This window comes from Anolis carolinensis, chromosome 1, assembly GCF_035594765.1.
Source record: "Anolis carolinensis isolate JA03-04 chromosome 1, rAnoCar3.1.pri, whole genome shotgun sequence".
In the NCBI taxonomy this organism is placed as follows: Eukaryota; Metazoa; Chordata; class Lepidosauria; order Squamata; family Dactyloidae; genus Anolis; species Anolis carolinensis.
In genome coordinates, this window is record NC_085841.1 from 208924604 (window position 1) to 208946026 (window position 21423).

Genomic DNA, 21423 nt, shown 5'->3' on the forward strand with positions numbered 1-21423 from the left:
AAAATCTGGTCTAGAGAACCCAGCACTGACTACATGGAGAGGAATTACAAAAATCTGTCTTCCTTTTCCCAGCTGGATCTCTCCACAGACCCAAACACAGGGACAGCCAACTACAGCTGTTAGAGTTTCTCTCATTGGAATTAGTCATCATAGTGAATGGGATTATGGGATGTGAAATCCAGTGACATCTGAAGGGCCATAGTTGCCTACATCTAGAAATATATTTTTTGTCCATAGAACAGAAAGTTGGGATCAAGTCTCTTGTGCATGTATAGCAGTGGCAGTATTTATGTTTTCTGATCACTCTGTTTTATGTTATTATCCGTGCTAGTCTTATTTATTCTGTCTATTTCATAAAAAGAGATCATTCATAAGTGATATTTTTAATTCTATATTTATCTCTATACGGATAACTTGTCAGAATTCTTCACTGTAGATATCAGCCACTGATTTATTTGCCTGTTTTTTGTTTGCTGGAAGAAAATTCTTTAATGCATGCGTCTAGTAATAGGCAGAAATTCCTTTAGATTTTAAGAATGTGTATCATATTGGTGCAAGAACTGGCTCTCTTTTTTGTCTTGTCCATCTGTTGCATGAATAAAATGTGATACATTTCGATACACTGGTTGGGGAGCTACTTCTGATAAGAATTCCCCCACTTTTATTCCAAAAAGAAGAGTCATAGGAGTGACTCAGTATTTCTACACTTGAAAGTACTAGAAATCTTGAATAATATATGTCCTATTTAAAACAGACTCTTAAAAGTCCAGTTTTTAAATAAAGAAACAGTGTTTGTGTGACAAATTATTCCGGGTTTTGAAGAAGGGCCTGACAGTGGCATTTTTTCAGTTTTATATGAAGGGTGAGTGAACACTGTTATACCTGCTTGCCTTTTTTTTTGCTGGTTTTGCTTGTACAATACACATTTAAAAATGATTAGCAAACTAATTTTAAAGAAATTGCTCTTATAGTCTTAGAATCATAGAGTAATAGAGTAGGAAGAAAGCCACCTAGTCCAGCCTCCTGCCATGCAGGAAAAGCACAATCAAAACATCCCCAGCAGATGGCCATCCATCCTCTGTATAAAAGCCTCCAAGGAAGGAACTTCCACCACACTCCAATGCAAGGAGTTCCACTGTTGAACAGCTTGTACGGTCAGGAAGTTCTTCCTAATGTGCTATCCTGTAATTTGAACCCATTGCTCTGAGTCCTGGTCTCCAGAGCAGCAGAAAACGGGCCTGCTCCCTCTTATCAATTTCAGTATTAGAAGTTTCCTTAAGCTGTATTATAAATTTACAGTTTTTACAAGCAAATAATGTGGTCGTTATATATAAACCTTAACTTCTAACAATATTTGGGGAATGCAAAGTGTAAAGAGATTAAGACATGCTGTCAAAGTAATGAAACTGAGGCCTCTAATGTTTTATGATGTAGTTCAGAGCAATATTCTACAGTGGTACAGGTGGAAAGGTGCTATGTTGTCTCTCTGCTGTTTAGGCAGAGTAGTTTCATTTATATCTTAACTGAAAAGATGAACACTATTGTCATGGTAATAGTGCTTTTACCAAGACTACTTTAATGCAACTAGACAATAAAATGCTTTTTAAATAATATATTTATTGTTTCAATTTTACAATATCTTGCTTACACTTAGTTTCCATTGGTGCTCATATTTATACACACTTCATTTCCATGTAACATTGCCTTATCTGCACCCTCTTTTTATACATCTTTCTCTCTTAAAAAAAGGGGGGGAAAGAAAAATAAGGGGGAAAGGGGGGAAGATAAAAATTATCAACAAAAACACAGAAGTTAATATATCTGAACTAGGCAGCAATGAATGTAATTGGAGATAGTGTAGCACAGATTTTAATGCTATGCAATGTGCTGAGTATGTGATCACCCATGAAACCAGCCACTTTATGTGCTGTGTGTTGTATTGAAATCAATTGTCTTTGTTTTTATTTCTTGTTTGTTTCTATTCAGACCGGAGAGTTGACCACTGTACAGTTAGCAGGAACTCCAAATAGATGGGAAGTATTATCTACTACCTCCACAACTATCAAAGATGAAGCTGGCAATATAGTACAGATCCCAGGAGCTGCTACAGTAACTTCAAGTGGGCAATATGTTCTTCCCCTTCAGAGTCTGCAGAATCAACAGATATTTTCTGTTGCTACTGGATCAGATTCATCGAATGGTACTGTATCCAGTGTCCAATATCAAGTCATACCCCAGATTCAGACAGCAGATGGTCAGCAAGTTCAGCTTGGCTTTGCAACCTCCTCTGATAATTGTAGTGTAAATCAAGAAACTAGTCAAATTCAAATCATTCCTGGCTCCAATCAAACCATCATCGCCTCTGGAACATCTTCGAGTAGTCTTCAGAATATTTTATCACAGTCTGGCCAAGTCCAAGGGGTTACAATTGGTGGTTCATCTTTTCCTGGACAAGCACAGGTAGTTGCTAATGTTCCTCTTGGACTACCAGGAAACATTGCTTTTGTCCCCATCAATAGTGTTGATCTAGATTCTCTGGGACTCAGTGGTTCTCAAACCATGACTGCAGGCATTAATGCTGATGGGCACTTGATAAGTACTGCACAGGCAATTGATAGTTCAGACACTTCTGATAGGACTGCTGAACAGGTTTCTCCTGAAATGACAGAAACCACCACTGATACAGACTTGTTTGTGCCAACATCCTCTTCATCACAACTGCCTGTTACCATAGACGGTAGTAGTATATTGGAACAAAATGCAAATAGCTTGTCTACAACTGCTGGGCAGGTACACAGTTCTGATCTTCAGGGAAATTACATCCAAACAACGGTCTCAGATGAGACGCAGGCGCAGAATATTCAGGTTTCCACAGCACAGCCTATTGTACAGCATATACAGCTTCAAGAGTCTCATCAAACTAGTCAAGCCCAAATTGTACAAGGTATTACACAACAGACAATCCATGGAGTGCAAGCCAGCCAAGGTATATCGCAGCAGGCTTTGCAGAATCTTCAGCTTCAGTTGAATCCTGGAACTTTTTTAATCCAGGCACAAACAGTGACCCCATCTGGACAGATAACATGGCAAACGTTTCAAGTACAGGGAGTTCAGAACTTGCAGAACTTACAGCTGCAGAATGCCCCGGGCCAACAGATAACATTGACACCTGTGCAGACACTCACTCTTGGACAAGTTGCAGCAAGCGGGGCCTTGGCATCAACTCCTGTTAGTCTAAATACTGCTCAATTGCCAAATCTACAGACAGTTACAATAAATTCCTTAGACTCTGGCGGCATTCAGCTGCACCCAGGAGAAAGTGCGGACAGTCCAGCAGGTATTTATATTATTACAATGTTGTTGTTTGAATGAAAGTTAATATTTTCTTATCATTGAAACATATAAGATTTTATGTTCCCACTTATGGACTTAATTTTCTCGCATATAAATTTATCTTGCTTTTCTTCTACCACTTGGATATAAAGGACAAATATGCCAACATGCTGAAGGATATTCTTTCCCATAAGACTAAGCAGCCTTTTAGAGGAAGCCTATGTTTAATAAGTTTAGGATTTCTCCCATAGTAGGTGGCTTTATTGACTTCTGCAGTTGTTTTTTCCCCCTTTTTTACAGCAGTTAATATATACAAAAACCAAAATGTGAACATCAGTTTGAAAAGGTCTAAGTTCACCTTTAAAAGTATCTTCTAGAAGTTTTAATCATGCAAAAAGGATGGCCAGTTCAGGAGACTGGAAGAGCACTCCTGTGAGAAGCTGTTACTTTGTTTGAGACTATTGAGTTTAGAAAAAATGTGGGTGGGGAAGGTGATCAAGGCTAAAACATTATATGAAATTGTATATGTTGGATATAGAAGAATCTTCCCCCTGCCACCATATTAGAATCCAGTGTCATCCAGTGAAGCTGAATGGTGAGTCAGGAGAGAAAGAAGGACGTCGCACAGTACACAGTCAAAGCAAAAGAATTCACTTCTTTAAGATGTGTGGGTGACCAACAATTGCTTTGAAGGAAGGTTAGTCACATTCCTTGTTTAGTCTCTCAGTGGCAGCTAGTCATGATGTCCATGTATATCTTTAGGATCACTGACTCCCAATCATTCAAAATGAAAGTAGGAAATTGCTACTGCCCTTATGTGGGTTTCTCATTGGCATCTGTTTGGCCTCTATTTGAAATGATCTATTTGAGATGCTGGATTAAATACCCCCTTGGTCTGATGTAGCAGAACTGCTTCACTACTGTTTATTTAAATCAGTGGTTCCCAACCTGTGGTCTGGACCACTTGTGGTTCCCAAGAACTAAAATATAATCCATGGGCCCACTGTTACTACACCGTTGCAATAAGAGCGACTGGTCTCGTGAAACCCTCTTATAGTGTCGAGGCAATGAGGATGTTGGGAGTGGAGAGACTGACTATCCACGAAAGGCATGACAACAAGCCTCCTGACTGCTGCTTCTCCTTCGCCCTCCCCCTAAGTGGAGCTCATCTATGTGGCACCTGGAAGTGGGGGTGCTTTGGTGTCTTCGTTTTTAGGTCTGTTCCTGTGGTTATTTGGGGTGCTGATTCAGAAAATTGCATTGGATAGACCACATCAGCTCTAGATTATTAAATGTAGAGTCCCGCTTATCCGACTTTCGCTCCAACACTCGTATTACCCGACACCTGGGACCATCCTCCCTCTCTTGCTCACCCACCCTCCCGGGCCAGCTGGGTCCTGGTTCTGCGTGAGCAAGGGAGGGTGGGTGGCAAAGGCGGCAGAGATGGCAGAAGCAGAAGCCTGGCCTCCCCTTCCTGCCTCCTCTGGACCCCAGCTCCCTACCCTGCTCCTCCTGGGAGCAAAGGTAGTGACCACCTTTGCTGTTTTCCCTTGCTTGCTTGCTTGCTCACTCACCAGGCTGGGGCCTGTTTCTGCCACCACTACCATCATTGCTGCCGGAACCCGGCCCGGTGAATGAGCCAGCAACCGAGGGAGGGTGGGCAGCAAAGGAGCAGCAGCGACAGAAGCTTCCTCCTCTTCCTTAATGGCCAGCCTGCCAAGAAAGAGGAGGAGGAGGATTGCCAGGAGCAACAGTGGGGGTAGCCTGCAAACCTCGCTTGGGGGCTGCACTGCCCCCGCTGCTTGTCCTCTTCCTCCTCCCCTTCCTCGATGGCCAACCTGCCAAGGAAGAGGAGGAGTAGCCTCTTCCCCAGCAACAGGGGAAGGGGCTCCTTCTTCTGCCATCCCCCTATTATCCAAGAGTTTCGCTTATCCAAGATTCTGCCTGCCAGTTTATGTCAGATAACTGAGACTCCGTGGTTTTCTGTGAGTGAGCAGATGGCAACTACTGAGTGGCATATCAGAAACCCGAGCTGATGTGGTCTATCCAATGCAGTTTTCTGAATCAGCACCCCAAATAACCAAACCGAATCTAAAGTTGAACAAAAACTGATTCGGGAACCACTGATTTAAATAAACAGTGTATACATTATGTTCCATCTCCAGAAGATATTACAGAAATATCTGATGTCCTTATTATACTTTTATAAAGATTGAAGCGTGTTGTTTTTTAATTAATGCTTGAAAGTTAGCCTGATGTCTGATAGATTGGGAAGAGTTTTTGACATATTTCATTCAAACTTATTACCCAGTTGTACAGGGAAGCTGTTTCAGGATCTGCACCTGGAGCTTCTATTTGAGGAACCTCATCTCTAATTTAATTGCCATGGCTCTGCTATGCAATCCTGGGATTTGTGGTATGGTGAAGCATCAGCATTCTTTGGCAGCCTCCATGATCCCAAACTATAGCCCCCATGACTTCATAGCATTGAGCCAGGGCAGTTAGGATGGTTTCATTCTACAACATAGATGCACCCCAAGGTTTTCTTTCCTGAAAGCTGTGGTGTTCTCAAGCTTTTGTTTTTAAAGACCAAATTATAAGCATGCAGCTGCTGTAATGCACATCTTTTTGGGCCAAATTACAGAGTGCACTTTTTGCTGCTGCACATTACATTTGCCAGGAAATACTTTTTTTTAGTTTCAGGGTTTTGAAAATTGAGGTGTTCTTTAGATTCAATGACGCATTAAACCCGAGTAAATCCGGTATGTAAAAGTTGGAACAAAAGACTATTCTTTCGTTTTAATATAAGACCTCATTGGTACCTCTGTATATTTTAAACTATAATACCATCGGTGTCAAGCAGTATGGCAATATGCTATGAATTATGAAAGTTTTCCATATTTCTTTTTATTGGTTACGGTTGTTTCTTTCATTCTTTGAAACTAAAGACTGGGACTGATCTAAAACATCAAAACAGACACTGGGTTGAGAAAAATGGCTGATCAGATTAATCCTTATAAAAAAAACCCACATTAATTTGGTAATTAATGTTTTTGGATTTTTTTTGATAAATTATTAGTTCAGCCTCATAGTATTTATCTTGATTTTATTAAATTTTAAATTAAATTTTAAGATTTTTTCCACACCTTCTAAATACTGATTGACACAGATAAGAAAAAGTAAATGGCCATTCAACCCAAGGGAAGTGATGGGTAATTCTGCAAACCTATCCTGGTTAAAGAGATGAGTTCTAGTTTTTTTAGTTTGTGATTCAGGATTATCTAATTGTGGGATCTCCTGGAGGGATGACCCCCATCATTGGAATATTAAAATTGAAAGTTTTATTTAAAAGAAAAGAATTGACAGAAAAGGAGAGAAGGTAGTATTATATGTCAAAGGCAAATTCACTTGTACAGAAATTCATGAGAGATAAGAGTGGACAAGTTGAAACATTTGAGTAAAAATAAATAGATAAATAAATGCAACAATGTGGTACAAGTTTACTGTGGGTCACCAAACGAAGAAGCAGTGGTGGATGATGCTTTTCTGATGCAAAATTCAAAGATGCAAGAATAGCCAGTTATGGTATACTTCAAATACCCTGATAGCTACTGTGAGACTAATTCTGCTAAGCATAGGCTGTCCAACAAATTGCTGAAATTTCTTATTTCAAAAGGAAGAGGAAGGTACAAGGGAATATGCAATCCTGGACTTCATTCTAACTAATAGGGAAGGATTGGTCACTAAAGTAAATCTAAAGTAATGGTAGAATTAGCTATTGCGGGGCAGAGCAAAATGAAGTATGATTACGCCCTTGGTATCTGCTGGGGTTTAGTTCCAGGATTCCCCATGGATACCAGACTGTGGGTGCTCATGTCCTATTATATACAGTGTAAATATATAAAATGAGCCAGCCTGGGGATTTGTGAAATGGCAGGAAGCTAGAGCAGGCTATGGCTACACACCAGCATATTGCTTGGCACGCAACAAAATCATTTTTGAGACATCCTGGAGACATTTGAAGTTGGAAAAATGCTGAAACAGTCATTATCAATGGCTGTGCATGAAACTACAGGAAGGTCTCGAGTGGAATGCCCCAGGGTTCTATGCTAGTCCATTATTCTTCAACATTTTTATCAATTACTTCGATGATGGGATGGAGGGAATTCTTGTGAAGTTTGCAGATGACACAAATTGGAAGGAATGACAAGGGACAAAATTCAGAAAGATCTAGATAAACTAGAAAATTGGGCAGAAAATTAAAATGAAATTCAATGGAGACATACAAAATTCTACATTTAGGCCACAAAAACAGATATAGGATAGGGGATATCTGGCTCAGCAGTACTACATGTGAAAAGGATCTTGGGATTATTGTTATTCATAATTCAATATATGAACCAACATACTGATGGTGCAGCAAAGCAGGAAAGTACAATTTTAGCCTGCATTAATAAAAGCATTCAGTTTTAAGTGTCCCTTTTAGGTAGGATGTGGACAATTTGGAGCAGGTTCAAAGTAGGACAGTGAGGGTGGTGAGAAGTGGAAAACAAAACATTAGAATGTATTGTTGAAGGCTTTCATGGCCGAGATCACAGGATTGTATGTCTTTCGGGCTGTGGCCATGTTCCAGAAGTATTCTCTCCTGACGTTTCGCCCACATCTATGGCAGGCATCCTCAGAGGCTGTGAGGCATGGATAAACTAGGCACGGAAAGGAAAATATATATATCTATGGAGAGTCCAGGGTGTGGCAAGAGTTATTTGTCACTGGGAAGCCAGCATTAAGTGAGCTTGACTTTAAGTGAGCTTGAGACTTTGTGGCCGCTTAGTGGGCCTATCTTTGACCGATTTACTCCGCTTGACAAGGAAGATGTCGCTAGAATCCTAGCTGTTGCAAAACCAACCACCTGTTCCCTTGATCCGTGTCCCTCCTGGCTGGTGAAGAGCTGCCTGGAAGTCTACTCGATCTGTTGAGTAATATAATCAATAGCTCTCTTGAACAGGGGATCTTCCCGGACAACCTAAAAGAGGCAAGGGTTCGTCCCTTGCTAAAGAAGCCTAGCTTGGATCCCATGACCCTTGTCAACTATCGTCCTGTCTCCAACCTCCCATTCATGGGTAAGATGATAGAGCGGGCTGTACTGGGACAATTGCAACAATTTCTGGATGATACAGCCGGCCTGGACCCTTTCCAGTCAGGCTTCCGCCCTGGCCATGGGACGGAGACAGTCCTGGTTGCCATTACAGATGAACTTCTTCGCCAGTCTGATAGCGGCGGATCAGCGCTACTGGTACTTCTCGACCTTACAGCAGCGTGTGACACCGTTGACTACGATCTAATGATTCACCGTCTCGCCATGTCCGGAGTTCGCGGTCAGGCCCTCAATTGGTTCAACTCATTTCTGCGAAACCGGAGCCAATGCGTGGAGTATATGGATCAAGTCTCTGACAGATCTCCCCTCCTATGTGGGGTACCCCAAGGTGCAATTCTCTCCCCTCTTCTCTTCAACATCTACGTTAGACCCCTTGCTAGTTTGGTTCGGAGTTTCGGCCTAGACTGCTATCAATATGCGGACGACACCCAACTCCTTCTGCGCTTGGAGCCTGGAGCAATGTCAATACCAGACAATTTCACCTTATGTCTGGAGGCTCTGTCGAACTGGCTACGTGCTAGTAGACTGAAGGTGAACCCGGTGAAGACTGAGATTCTCTGGCATGGCCACTCGACTGGTCTGACCCATTTGCTACCCACCTTCGATGGTGCTGCTCTATCTCCTTCGCCTACCGTTAAGAGCCTGGGTGTCATTTTAGATTCGCAGCTGACAATGGAAGCTCAAGTCGCTGCTGCCAGCAAACAGGCCTTTTTCCACCTACGACAAGCGAGGCAACTGGCACCCTATCTATCTGATGAGGCGCTGGCAACAGTCATCCATGCCACGGTCACGTCTAGGCTGGACTATTGCAATGCCCTGTATGTTGGCCTTCCGATGTCCACGACCCGAAAGCTCTGTATTGTTCAGAATGCGGCAGCCAGGCTACTCACAAGAACACCCATGAAATGCCACATAACACCAGTGCTGCAGCATCTGCATTTGCTTCCAACTGATTACCGTGGTCTATATAAAATGCTAGTTCTGACCTTTAAAACTCTTTACGGCCAGGGCCCATCGTACCTTAGGGACCGTCTCTCCTTCTCCCATCATCGGAGGTCACAACGACCATCCCAACGAGACTTACTTTATGTACCGGGTCCTAGAGAAGTGCACTTGGAAAGGACCAGATGCAGAGCTTTTTCTATTTCTGCCCCTGCCTTATGGAATGCCTTGCCGCCCTATATGAGAGCCATGCGTGAGTTAGGGCCTTTTACCCTAGCACTCAAGACCTGGCTCTTTACTAGAGCTTTTAATCTATGTTAATTTTATCAGTATTTGTATGTATGTATTTTTATCCTTTACAATTTTATCTTGTAAATCCATCGTGGATGGAGGGCGATTTATAAGTAATTAAATGATGATGATGATGATGATGATGATGATTAATGTTTCAGTTAATCACCCTAATTAGCATTGGAAAGGTTTTGTCTCTTGCCTGGGGGGCATCCTTTGTTCAGTCACCATTGCCTCACCACTAGCTACTTTCAATGGGACAATGGATTCTATGAACAGAAAGATGGAGTGGCCATGGGGAGCCCTCTCAGCCCAGTAGTAGCAAATTTCTATATGGAACACTTTGAAAAACAAGCCCTAGAAACAGCACCAAAAAGCCAACTGTTTGGTTCAGATACGTAGATGACACCTTCACAATTTGGAGCCATGAAGAGAAAGAACTCAGCAAGTTCCTGGACCACCTTCACAACATCCACCCAAACATCCAATTCACCATGGAAAAAGAAAAGGAAGGAAAACTGCCATTTCTAGATGTTCTGGTTATCCGCAAACCCAATTGGGTCACACAGTTTTCAGAAAACCTACACACACAGATAGATACCTTCATAAAAACTCCAACCATCACCCAAGTCAAAAAAGAAGCACAATCAAAGCCCTGACAGACTGCACAAAGAATCTGCGAACCTCACCTCCTCCAAGGTGAACTAAACCACCTAAACTGGGCTCTACAGGCCAATGGATACTCCACCACAGACATCAGAAGAGCTGCAAGGCCAAGAACAAGCCATGAGCGTCAAGACCCAGAGGAAAGGTGTTCTTACCATACATCAAGGGAGCCACTGACCGCATAGGCAAACTGATGAAGAAGCACAACCTACAAACTATCTACAGACCCACAAAGAAAATCCAACAAATGCTACGGTGAGCGAAAGAGAAGAGGGATCCTTTCTCCTCTGCAGGAGTCTACCGGATACCATGCAGCTGTGGACAAGTATACATAGGGACCACCAAACGCAGCGCCCAAACAAGAGTCAAAGAACATGAAGGGCACTGCAGACTAATTCAACCAGAGAAATCAGCCATAGCAGAGCACTTGATGAACCAACCTGGATACAGTATATTATTTGAGAAACAGAAATGCTGGACCACTCCAACAACTATCATGTCAGACTACACAGAGAAGCCATTGAAATCCACAAGCATGTGGACAACTTCAACAGAAAGGAGGAAATCATGAAAATGAACAAAATCTGGCTACCAGTATTAAAAAACTCTAAAATCAAAACAGTAGATGGGAACCAACACTCTGAGGGCAGAGGAGCCCTAAGGACGGCTAATGACTGAACAAGGATGCCCCCCAGGCAAGAGACAAAACCTTTCCAATGCTAATTAGGGTGATTAACTGAAACATTAATGCTGGCTTCCCAGTGACAAAGGACTCCTGCCACACCCTGGACACCCACAGATATATATATTTTTTCCTTTCCTTGCCTAGTTTATCCATGCCTCACAGCCTCTGAGGATGTCTGCCATCGATGTGGGCGAAACGTCAGGAGAGAATACTTCTGGAACATGGCCACACAGCCCGAAAGACATACAAAACATGAGAAATTGAAAAAACTGGATTTGATCAGTGTAGTGACATCACTGTGCTCTTTAAAAACCTCAAAGGACTCACAGAAAGAAGGGACCTATTCTGTGCTGCCTTAAAGGTTACAACCAAGTCAAATTGATGGAAGTTAAAGGCGATTAGATTTTAATTGAATGTTTGAAGGAACGTCTTAACTGTGAGAGCAGTTCAGCAATGGAACCAGCTGCCTAGAGAGGTGATGGAGTCTCCTCAAATATTTTCAAAAAGAAGTTGAATAGCTATCTGTTAGGGATGCTTTAACTGGGGATCCTACATTGCCTGTGAGATTTTTTTTTATCGTATCGGAAGCAACTTGAGAACAGACTGCAAGTCACTTTTGGCGTGAGATAATTGGCCGTCTACAGAGATGTTGCCCAGGGGACGCCTGGATGTGTTAGCTGGGAGGCTTCTGTCATATACCTGCAAGGTAGAGTTGACAGACAGGAGCTCACCCCGTCTCACAGATTTGATCCAGAAACCTTCAGGTCAGCAACCCAACCTTCAGGCCATCAGTTTAGTTGGCACAAGGGTTTAACCCCTTGCGCCACTGCGGCTCCTGCTCATGAAATCACTTTGGTGATTCTATAATTTTTGGCTTCTCCCCTCTAGATCTCTTATGCCCCTCCAGATTTGCTGCGTAGTAGTAGCGACCAGGAAATTAGTCAAGCAAGACAGGAAAACTTTGATATCCATTAATAGTGGATATAGCCTCTATCTTGCATATTAGGTAAACAGGTGTTTCAGATTTGTAAATGATCTTTTAGCTGCTGTTTGATTTTGATTCCTATTAGGCAGCAGCGCTAAGATTGAGATTTGGGGAGTTAAAGTCCACTGGCATCTGGAGAACAAGAAGACAGGAAGCAGATTGCCTATCTGGAGTGTAGCAGATGACATTAAAAGTAATTTTGCACTCCAGATTTCTAAGAAAAGTAGATTCAAATAGAGAGCCCTTTTTTAAATGCATGTGGTGGATAGCAATAGAAAGATGCAAATCAGGGTGTGAAGGATTTGTTGTTTTCCTAGGCTCAAATGTTAGTACATGTAAGGATAGCAGAGGGATGGCATCTTTTGGCAGATATAACTTGTACCATTGGGAATAACAAAATAGGTAATGCAATTGTTCTAGTTGTAGACTACTTAAAATCTAGTGGGATAATAAATCATAGAGCTAGAAAAATAGATGTTAGGCTTTACAGAAAAGAAAACTGTAAAGCACATATTTGAATCAAAGTCTGTGCAGACTATCAAGAAGAATATGCAAATATGTCTGGGTTTTCCTTGACTTCAGGCTAGAATACACAAATAACCCAGTTCATCATGGTAAGTACAGATGGCATGTTTGTAACTTCAGAGAAAGAGCTGTACAGGAAACACTTCCCCCCTTGCAACTCTTGCGGTATCTGAGAAACTACTCCTGAAAGTTCAGCAAAACCTTACAGTACAAACACCTGCAGCCTAAAGATAAGGTGTATAAGTCTTGGAGTGTGTATCACATTGCTTAGGACTTTCTGGGTTCCAGTGGTGTGCACACACTAGTTCTGCACTTTCCAAAAGCAGTCTGTTAATGATTCTTGACAGCTGGGGGGGGGGGGGGAGGCAAAATGCAAGAAATCTTTGCGAAAAGCCCACATTCATTTACCAAAATAACTTTTATGCCTAGAAAAAATAAAATGAGATTTATCTGTAGCAATTAACAAAAAAAATATTGAGGCTTCCAAAATACTCAAGATCCATTATAAGAGTAAAAAGGTTTCTTGGATTTTTCACACTTCTGGGATGAGTACTTACAGACCACTCTGAAACAACCATATGGTTTTTAACCCTTATATCCCATAATTAATTGCATAGATTTGAGATTTCCCAAAACTTACTGCTGCAGCTGTAGTAATGATGTTGATAACAGTGTTTATTTGTAAAAATAATTTCTCAATTTCCCCTTAAACACAAATGTATCAGACCAGGGTGGGGATAGCAAAGTCGCTTGCACTTTGTATCATGCAAGTGTTTCTTGCGCAGGAGTCACACAGAACAACCATTCTGAATAGTGTATAGACTGGGATACCCAAGATTTTCATGTGCTTCAAGGGACATGGGCAGTATGCTGTTCTGTTGTGAGATGTTGTGGCTAGAAGGGAAAGCTATTCTGGGTCCACATGGAAGCACCACATGGCCATTGTAAAATCCTGATTATCTGGATTTCTATTAAACTCATACTTAACAGCAAATGGGTACAGAGGGAGTCTCTGGCCACCTCTAAGGCGGTAGTATTAACCTAATTTACATGGGTTGTGTGCCCTATGAAGGGAAGCTTGAGGAAACATGGGTAGGATTTTTATGTAAAAGAATCACTTGTATATCTGATTTTAATCAATTACTCTGGATTATGAACATCAATCAAAGTAGATATTTGACATGAGCAAGACTTAATGGCGCAAAGTAGCTGCAGTCAAACAAGATTACACATGTATATAGGGTTTTTGTTCTGGGTTTGTATTCAGGAATCCTTATCACCATCCCTGGAAGGTGAAAATATGGTTCAGAAGGGAGGACACTGCTGTTTTATGTTGTTTGGTGACCCTATAATTGGATGGTATTTGTATCTCTACTAAGTTTGTAATATAAAATCGTATTTAATTTGAAGACACATCTTTGGGAAAACACAATTTTAGGTCACTGGTCAAACACAAAAAATTAAATGAAAAAGCAGTCTGAATTATTCCATATTAATCCAGATCCCATATTACACCGATTCTGAAACAACTGCATTGGCTACCAATAGAACATCAGATCTCTTACAAGATACTGGTCCTGACATTTAGAGCTCGAAATGGCCAAGGACCATTATATCTTAGGGACCGCCTCATTCCTTTCTTCCATTAGTGGTTACCTCGACTCTCCCAGGAAAATCTCCAGGGAGGCACACCTGGAAGCTACAAGGCGTTCGACCCATGCTCGACCCATGCTCCAATTCTGTGGAACTCATTGCCTCCATATGTTAGAGCAATATCGGAGTTGCGACCTTTTGGAAAAGCGCTCAAGACTTGGCTGTTTGGTTGTGCATTTAAGTAAATCAGATCTAATTTGCCAAATAGTCACTGTTGGATGTTTTTAGGTTGAATGTTTTTATGTTGAATGTTTTTATATTGTGGAATGATATTTTAAATTGTAAGTCGCTTGGAGCACTCTGCTGGAGAGCGACTAATTAAGAAATAAAGTGAAGTGAATAAAGTGAAGTGAAGTGAATTAGTGCCAGGGGTAGGGTGAAAAATCTTTATAATTGTAGAAAAGACAATTGACATTGTGACCATGCAAATAATAGATTTGTTCAAATTTTGAGCAGACCATAATAACATTTCAATACAGTAGAGTCTCACTTATCCAACATAAACAGGCCAGCAGAATGTTGGATAAGCAAAAATGTTGGGTAATAAGAAGGGATAAAGGAAAAGCCTATTAAACCGCAAATTACGTTATGATTTTTATGGGATAGGAATGAGATAAATAAATAATAAATTAAGCACCAAAACATCATGTTTTACAACAAATCAACACCAAAAGCAGTTCAATACATGATAATGTTATGTAGTAATTACTGTATTTACAAATTTAGCACCAAAATATCGCAGTGTATTGAAAACATTGACTACAAAAACATTGGCTACTAACAATATGACTACAAATAAAAATAGAATTGCATAAAATGAACTTACAGTAACAACTTTGTTGGAAATTAAATTAGTAAAAAGTTCTGTCCTTGCTGCCTAGAGAAATAGCTGTGGATTGGGGCGGGAGGCAGATTGCGTTGGATAATCCAGAATGTTGGATAAATGAATGTTGGATAAGTGAGACTCTACTGTACATTGTATTTTTTCTACTGTTTGTTATTCTTTTAATATTTCTTGCATTTGAATCCCTAAAGTTGTATTAATACTGCCATGCCATTTGTTAGTGGGTGCCTTAAATAACTCAAACTTTAAACTATTTTAAGAAGACACAATTAACACTTGGAACTTTTACAATCTGAAATACATTTTAGGAATTCGGGTAGTGCATCTCCACCACACAGTTATATCAGTTTGGTACCACTTTAACTGTCATGACTTCACCCTGTAGAATTCTGAGAGATGTAGTTTGGAGAGATGCTTAGACTTCTTTCTTACAGGCATCTATTTGCCCTTTGCAGAGTATTTTAAGTTTCTCTGCAAATTCCAGATCCCAGGATTCCATAGCATGGCAGTGGCTATGACTGTGTAGTGCAGATACACACAGAGATGTATTAAGCAAATATTATTGAATTTCAGAATAGATATGGGGCTAAAGGTAAATATGGATACTACACAAAAATAGGCTCATTGTGACAATTGCAAATGCTACCGTAGTTCTATAAATGTGAGCAAAGGAAGTGACTTTTGTACCATAATACTTTTTTTTAAAACTCCCTTGGATCTTGTGTGGAAAAATCCAAACATTTTCATTGAAAACTTGCTATTGGTATCCAAGAATTTGTCCATTCCTATGTAGGAGCAGTAGTGTCTCTTTCCTGTGCCTGGCTTTGCAGCTCACAGCATTCATGTTGGTCTTCTTTCTGTTCCAGATACTAGAATCATGAAAGTAGTGTTTAATCTTCCTTTGTGTTGGGATGGGCTTTTGTAGGGCTCCAGCTAGCAGAGAACAGACAAGTCAGGCATAAGAAGGCGATTGTTAGACCAGCACCGACCAGCTTTTGGCTTTCTAAAGGTTGCAGAATTGTAGTCCCGGTCAGCCCTTGGGAGTTTAAGTTGGCTAAAACTGATGGGAGTTGCTGTGTAGAGGCATCTAAAAGGCCATAAGTTTCACAGCCCTGCACTAGAAGACCTGTCCCTTGAAGAGATATAGTGCAAAAAATATCAACTTTGTCCTATATTCTAAAATGTTATTTCAAACTTTCTAATTATAAACTATCTAATTTTTATTTTGTTTGCATACTTTATTCAAAAGTTGCATTGTTAGATTGTGTCAACAGTTCAGATAGACAGTTTTGTTCACTTCCCATGCCTATTCAAAATAGTAATTTACAGGATTAAAAAAACTACTGGTTCTAGCAAAAGAAATTTTCATATTTCAGTGTTAAGATTTTAAATGTTACTATTATTTGTACTTGAAGGTTAAAAATACTTAGTTGTAAATCTGTCATGAGATCCAGTATGGTGTAATAGTTTGAATGCTCTGAAGAACAGGTTCTGATCTCTATTCACCCATGAAAAGTCAGTGGGTGGCCTTGGGCAAGTCACACTCTAAAGGGAAGACAAACTCCCTCTGCATAAATCTTTCTAGGAAAACTGCCTTTTGGCAGCATAAGACATAAGTACACCTGTGGACTCAATGGGGTTTATACAAGTATTGACTTACTATTCAGTAGTTGATTAAAATGTTTGCATTTGTTGAGGTAAGCACTTGAATTAAGTTAAAGTTGATTTCCATTCTGTTACACAGCATGCATTTAAAAAACCCTTTTCTAGCACTTTGTAACAGTTTTGATAGTGCTTTAAAAATTTGCATTGGTGGGTTTGAAACCTGTGGCTAGACATATCGTCTAATTACAGAACCGCCAGTAGGAATATAACCACAACACAGATTGACAGTAACACCTATGAACCTAGTTTTTCAACTGCCGCACTGTGGTGTACAAGACATGCTAAAAGGTGTAAGATCATTTTGGACTGCTTCCCTCAGTTTAATGGGCTAGCTACTGATCTTTGTTACTTGTCCTTAGATATTAGGATTAAAGAAGAAGAGCCCGATCCAGAAGAGTGGCAGCTTGGGGGTGATTCTACCCTGAATACCAATGATCTGACACATTTGCGGGTGCAGGTGGTAGACGAGGAAGGGGACCAGCCACATCAAGAAGGGAAAAGATTACGAAGAGTCGCTTGCACTTGTCCTAATTGTAAAGAAGGCGGTGGAAGGTATTCACTTCTCGACTTCCTATGTAGTAATCGTCCTTGAAATAAATGAGGCAAAAGTAAGAGAGCTCATTACTTTCTGCGCCTGTAGCTAACTGTGAGGAATCTCTGCTTTTGGTCCTTACGGTGCAAATGAGCAAGTGACTGACAGAGGGATGTGGCCTGTGTTGTGCCTCTTCCCTTCAGCTGTGACAGCTCCTGTCACTCCTGAACCTATTAGTGCCATTGATGGGTATAAATGTCTACTGAGTTATTTGGATGTTAGCCCTTTCCAGTTCAGCAAAAGAGACTGTTGGCGAAAAATAAGAATTAAAGATTCAGCTGCATGCTGATCTGTTTTAGTGAGATGTATCAACTCCATCTTGACAATAGTTAACATCTGCCTGTGGCCTTTATTGTTTGCTGAGCTCTGTCATGGTTGTAACTGCAGCATTATGTGCCCAGGGCCAACAACTATGGTACATACAGTAGCCGACCCTGAGAACATCCTCTATTTAAGGTTTCAAGCATCAGGTAACTTTTGTTTTCATGTACATTTTAACAGGGGCACCAACCTGGGGAAGAAGAAGCAACATATCTGTCACATACCGGGTTGTGGAAAAGTTTATGGAAAGACGTCGCATCTGAGGGCTCACCTTCGCTGGCACTCTGGGGAGCGTCCATTTATTTGTAATTGGATGTTCTGTGGCAAAAGGTTTACCCGCAGTGATGAACTACAGAGACACAGAAGAACACATACAGGTTATTAAGATTAGATTCCATGTCCTTTAAAAAAAAAAAAAAGAGGTTAAGAGCATGCTTCTGTGTGTGTGTGTGTGTGTGTGTGTGTGTGTGTGAGAGAGAGAGAGAGAGAGAGAGAGAGAACGGTAAACTAGTTTTAAAATATAGTTATTTATTCTTGTTGCTAAGTTTTAAATGTTTCCAAAAAGTTAATCCTTAGGGAGGTGAGTGGTTGGGGGTTTTTTTAATTGTGTCAGAAGCGACTTGAGAACATACTGCAAGTCACTGCTGGTGTGAGAGAATTGGCCGTCTACAGAGACGTTAACCAGGGGATGCCCAGATGTGTTACCATCCTGCTAGGAGGCTTCTCTCATGTCCCCACAAGCTAGAGCTGACAGACAGGAGCTCACCCCATCTCGCAGATTTCAAACGCCAACCTTCAGGTCAGCAGTTCAGCCAGCATAAGGGTTTACAATATACTTTTATTTGGTTGTTTGCTCCATAAGTTCTATATAAAGATGAGTTTGATTCTGGTGTATTAAATTTTGTGACCTTTTATGAGTGTCCTTTTTTTCACAGGTGAAAAGAAATTTGTCTGCCCAGAATGTTCCAAGCGCTTCATGAGAAGCGACCATCTTGCCAAACACATTAAGACGCATCAAAATAAAAAGGCTATTCATGCCAGCAGTACAGTGCTGGCCTCTGTAGAAGCAACCCCAGAGGATACTTTGATCACTGCAGGTGGAACCACACTTATCCTTGCTAATATTCAACAAGGTTCTGTTTCAGGGATAGGAACTGTAAATACTGGCACCAGCAATCAAGATATTCTTACCAACGCAGAAATACCTTTACAGCTTGTTACTGTTTCTGGAAATGAGACAATGGAATAAATATACACAAGATACCTATTAATTGTGGTTATTTTTATACAGTAGTGAGAAGAATATTGTTCCTAAGTTCTTAGATATCTTTTTATTGATGTGCAAAAATTTTTGGATTGACAGTAACTTGGTTATACATGACACTGAAATGCCTTACTTTGTATGATACTCCATAGTATATTAAAATGGTAAAATTGCATGAATTTTGTAGGTACTTTTGGAATCTAGAAGAGATTAAATTTTACCAACTTGTATAAAAAAATTTAACGATGGAAATGGTAGTCTAATCAAATGCATCAATCCTTTGTGGTTTAGTGTAAAAATGAGAACATGTTGGTATTTATCTATTGTAAGATAAAAGTTGATTGGTGAAAAGAAATCATGTTATGATAAAAGAAATTTTGTAATTTTCTTGATGACTGGAATTTTTATTATGCATAACTGACAAATCAAGTTTCCAAGCAAATGTTTCATTGTATAGGCTTTACTTAGCTCATCAAGTTGTCATTTTGAAGCTAATTATTTTAATTAGGTTAACAATGTACAATATTTTAAGCATTACTCTTGTAAGATTTTGAAAACTACATTTTAACATGGAACTCTAGGGATAGTCACCTTTTAAATCCTATTGAAAAGCCATGTTTAAAGTTTAATTTTGCCAAAATAATGTCTTGTTAATATTCTTTCAGTAACTAATTTGGGCAATATAACCAATGTTTAAAATTATTCAAAGGCTTAAAAAAGAAGTTGTAGATTTTGGGTGGTGAAACAAAAATAAAGAGATGCCCTTTTCTTGAACATTGGAGGACCAAAAACTAAGGGGTGTCAATTTCAGCAGTGGCTTTTTATCTAATATTAACTCCAAAAAACCACATTACTCTGCCATGGCCTTAAAAGCCATCGTGTAAATTACCAATGAAATATAAACACACACACACATGCAAGTAGAGAACCTGCTTTATAAAGACAATACTCAATATTAGTCATAGTGAAATAAGGGTTTTACAGCGCTTTTGTCTGCCAAGCTTTTGGTTAGCTGAGCTGCATTTAAATGTCCACATTTTTCCTTTACGCTTCCCTTGAATTGTATGTATCCAGTACATTTAACTGATAAACATTTATGTTTTTTATTAATCCGAATTCTTTTTTATTTTAATTACTGTTTATATTTTCAAATATAGAAAAATGTACACACTTTACTTTACATAACCAGTCTGTAATTGCTCTGCCAATTTAACAAGAGAGAGAAAAACATACAATAATTACAGCAGTTCACACTTTTCAAACATTTGGAAATCTGTTCATTTATTCAAACCACCTCAAATTTAAAGGCTACCTTATTGTACGTTTAAAGTGTATTATAACAGTGTGGTAGTTAATAAAACACTATTTTTTTCCTTTTGACTTGGGATTTCTGGTTTTCCTTGGCCTTTTCCTTTTACCATAAGAGTGACGAGTGACTTGGTACAAATTATGGCAGCAGCAGATGTTAGGCTTCTCTAGAATTTTCCAGCAAAACAAGTCTTTTGAAATGTCAGTATTGACCAGACTGTCTTTTCTCTTTCCAAATTTACTCAAGACATAGGCAGCATTGCAATGCATATATTAGAATGTAATTCTCATTTTCTTACAGAGCATAATGAGTTTATATTCTGGGCCTTAGATTGTATTGGACACCCATTTTTCGCACTTACACATCTGTTTTCCAGAATATCTACACCTCTGTAACAGGCTCAGAAGCTTTCATACAACTGGTCCTTAAGAGCACCAGACTTGGTAGAAATCTCGTGGCTCAGTAGAGGTTGCTTTGGAGAAACAATTTTACACAAATGGCTCCACACAGACACTGAGGGGATTTCATGCCCTCTAACCCAAATACACAATGTCAGATCTTGCTTTGTAAAATAATTGATCTAGAAAAGATGCTCTTCAGCATGCTAATGAGCATCTTTATTGGCTTAAAGTTGAAATTTTATATAGCCAGTTTTTGCTGCTTTGTATTTAACTTTCAGCTTTATTCCATGCTGAATTTTCCACCCTTTTTGGCTGTGTAACTGTAAAGACCATTTGGTCAGAGAACAGTTCCATGAACTCCATTGATTCAGTAGGTCACCCCTGGTTGAGACTACCAATGGCATCCAGGCCAGTTGTTTTTAAAGCAGAACAAATATAACAATAAATGTACAGAAATATATGTTGGACCATACAAAGGAAAATGGATGACATAACTCTTTTTAAAGCTTAGCTTTTTTCTTCAGTCCCAAACTTCCCCAAGGTGTCACTGCCTTTATTTTACTTGTTACCTTGTCCGAACTACATTATTGAAGAAACCGTTGGTTTTGATCATAGGCCTTTCAACAAAGGAGTCAGTCACCTCATCTGAAGCGGATTCAGCAACCTTTTGCTCCCCATTATTTCATGTGCAAACCTACTCTTCGTCTCTTGTATGCAGGTGAGGAGGTCCTGTTTTCCAGGACAAGAATGTCAAATGATTTGTGAGAAGATGAGACCCCCTACTTACCACCT

General features: G+C 40.0%; 1 protein-coding gene across 2 annotated transcripts in view; it reads left to right on the forward strand.

Moving 5' to 3' along the window:
• Window positions 1-20301, forward strand: part of sp3 (Sp3 transcription factor) — a 38871-nt gene extending 18570 nt beyond the window's left edge. For both annotated transcript variants that reach the window (XM_008118116.3, XM_008118115.3), the window contains 4 exons: window positions 1987-3337; window positions 17104-17296; window positions 17838-18034; window positions 18593-20301. In XM_008118116.3, the coding sequence (XP_008116323.2) occupies window positions 1987-3337; window positions 17104-17296; window positions 17838-18034; window positions 18593-18906 (2055 nt within the window). In that variant the 3' untranslated portion in view covers window positions 18907-20301. The remainder of the gene's footprint in view (window positions 1-1986; window positions 3338-17103; window positions 17297-17837; window positions 18035-18592) is intronic.
• Window positions 20302-21423: the final 1122 nt, after the last annotated feature.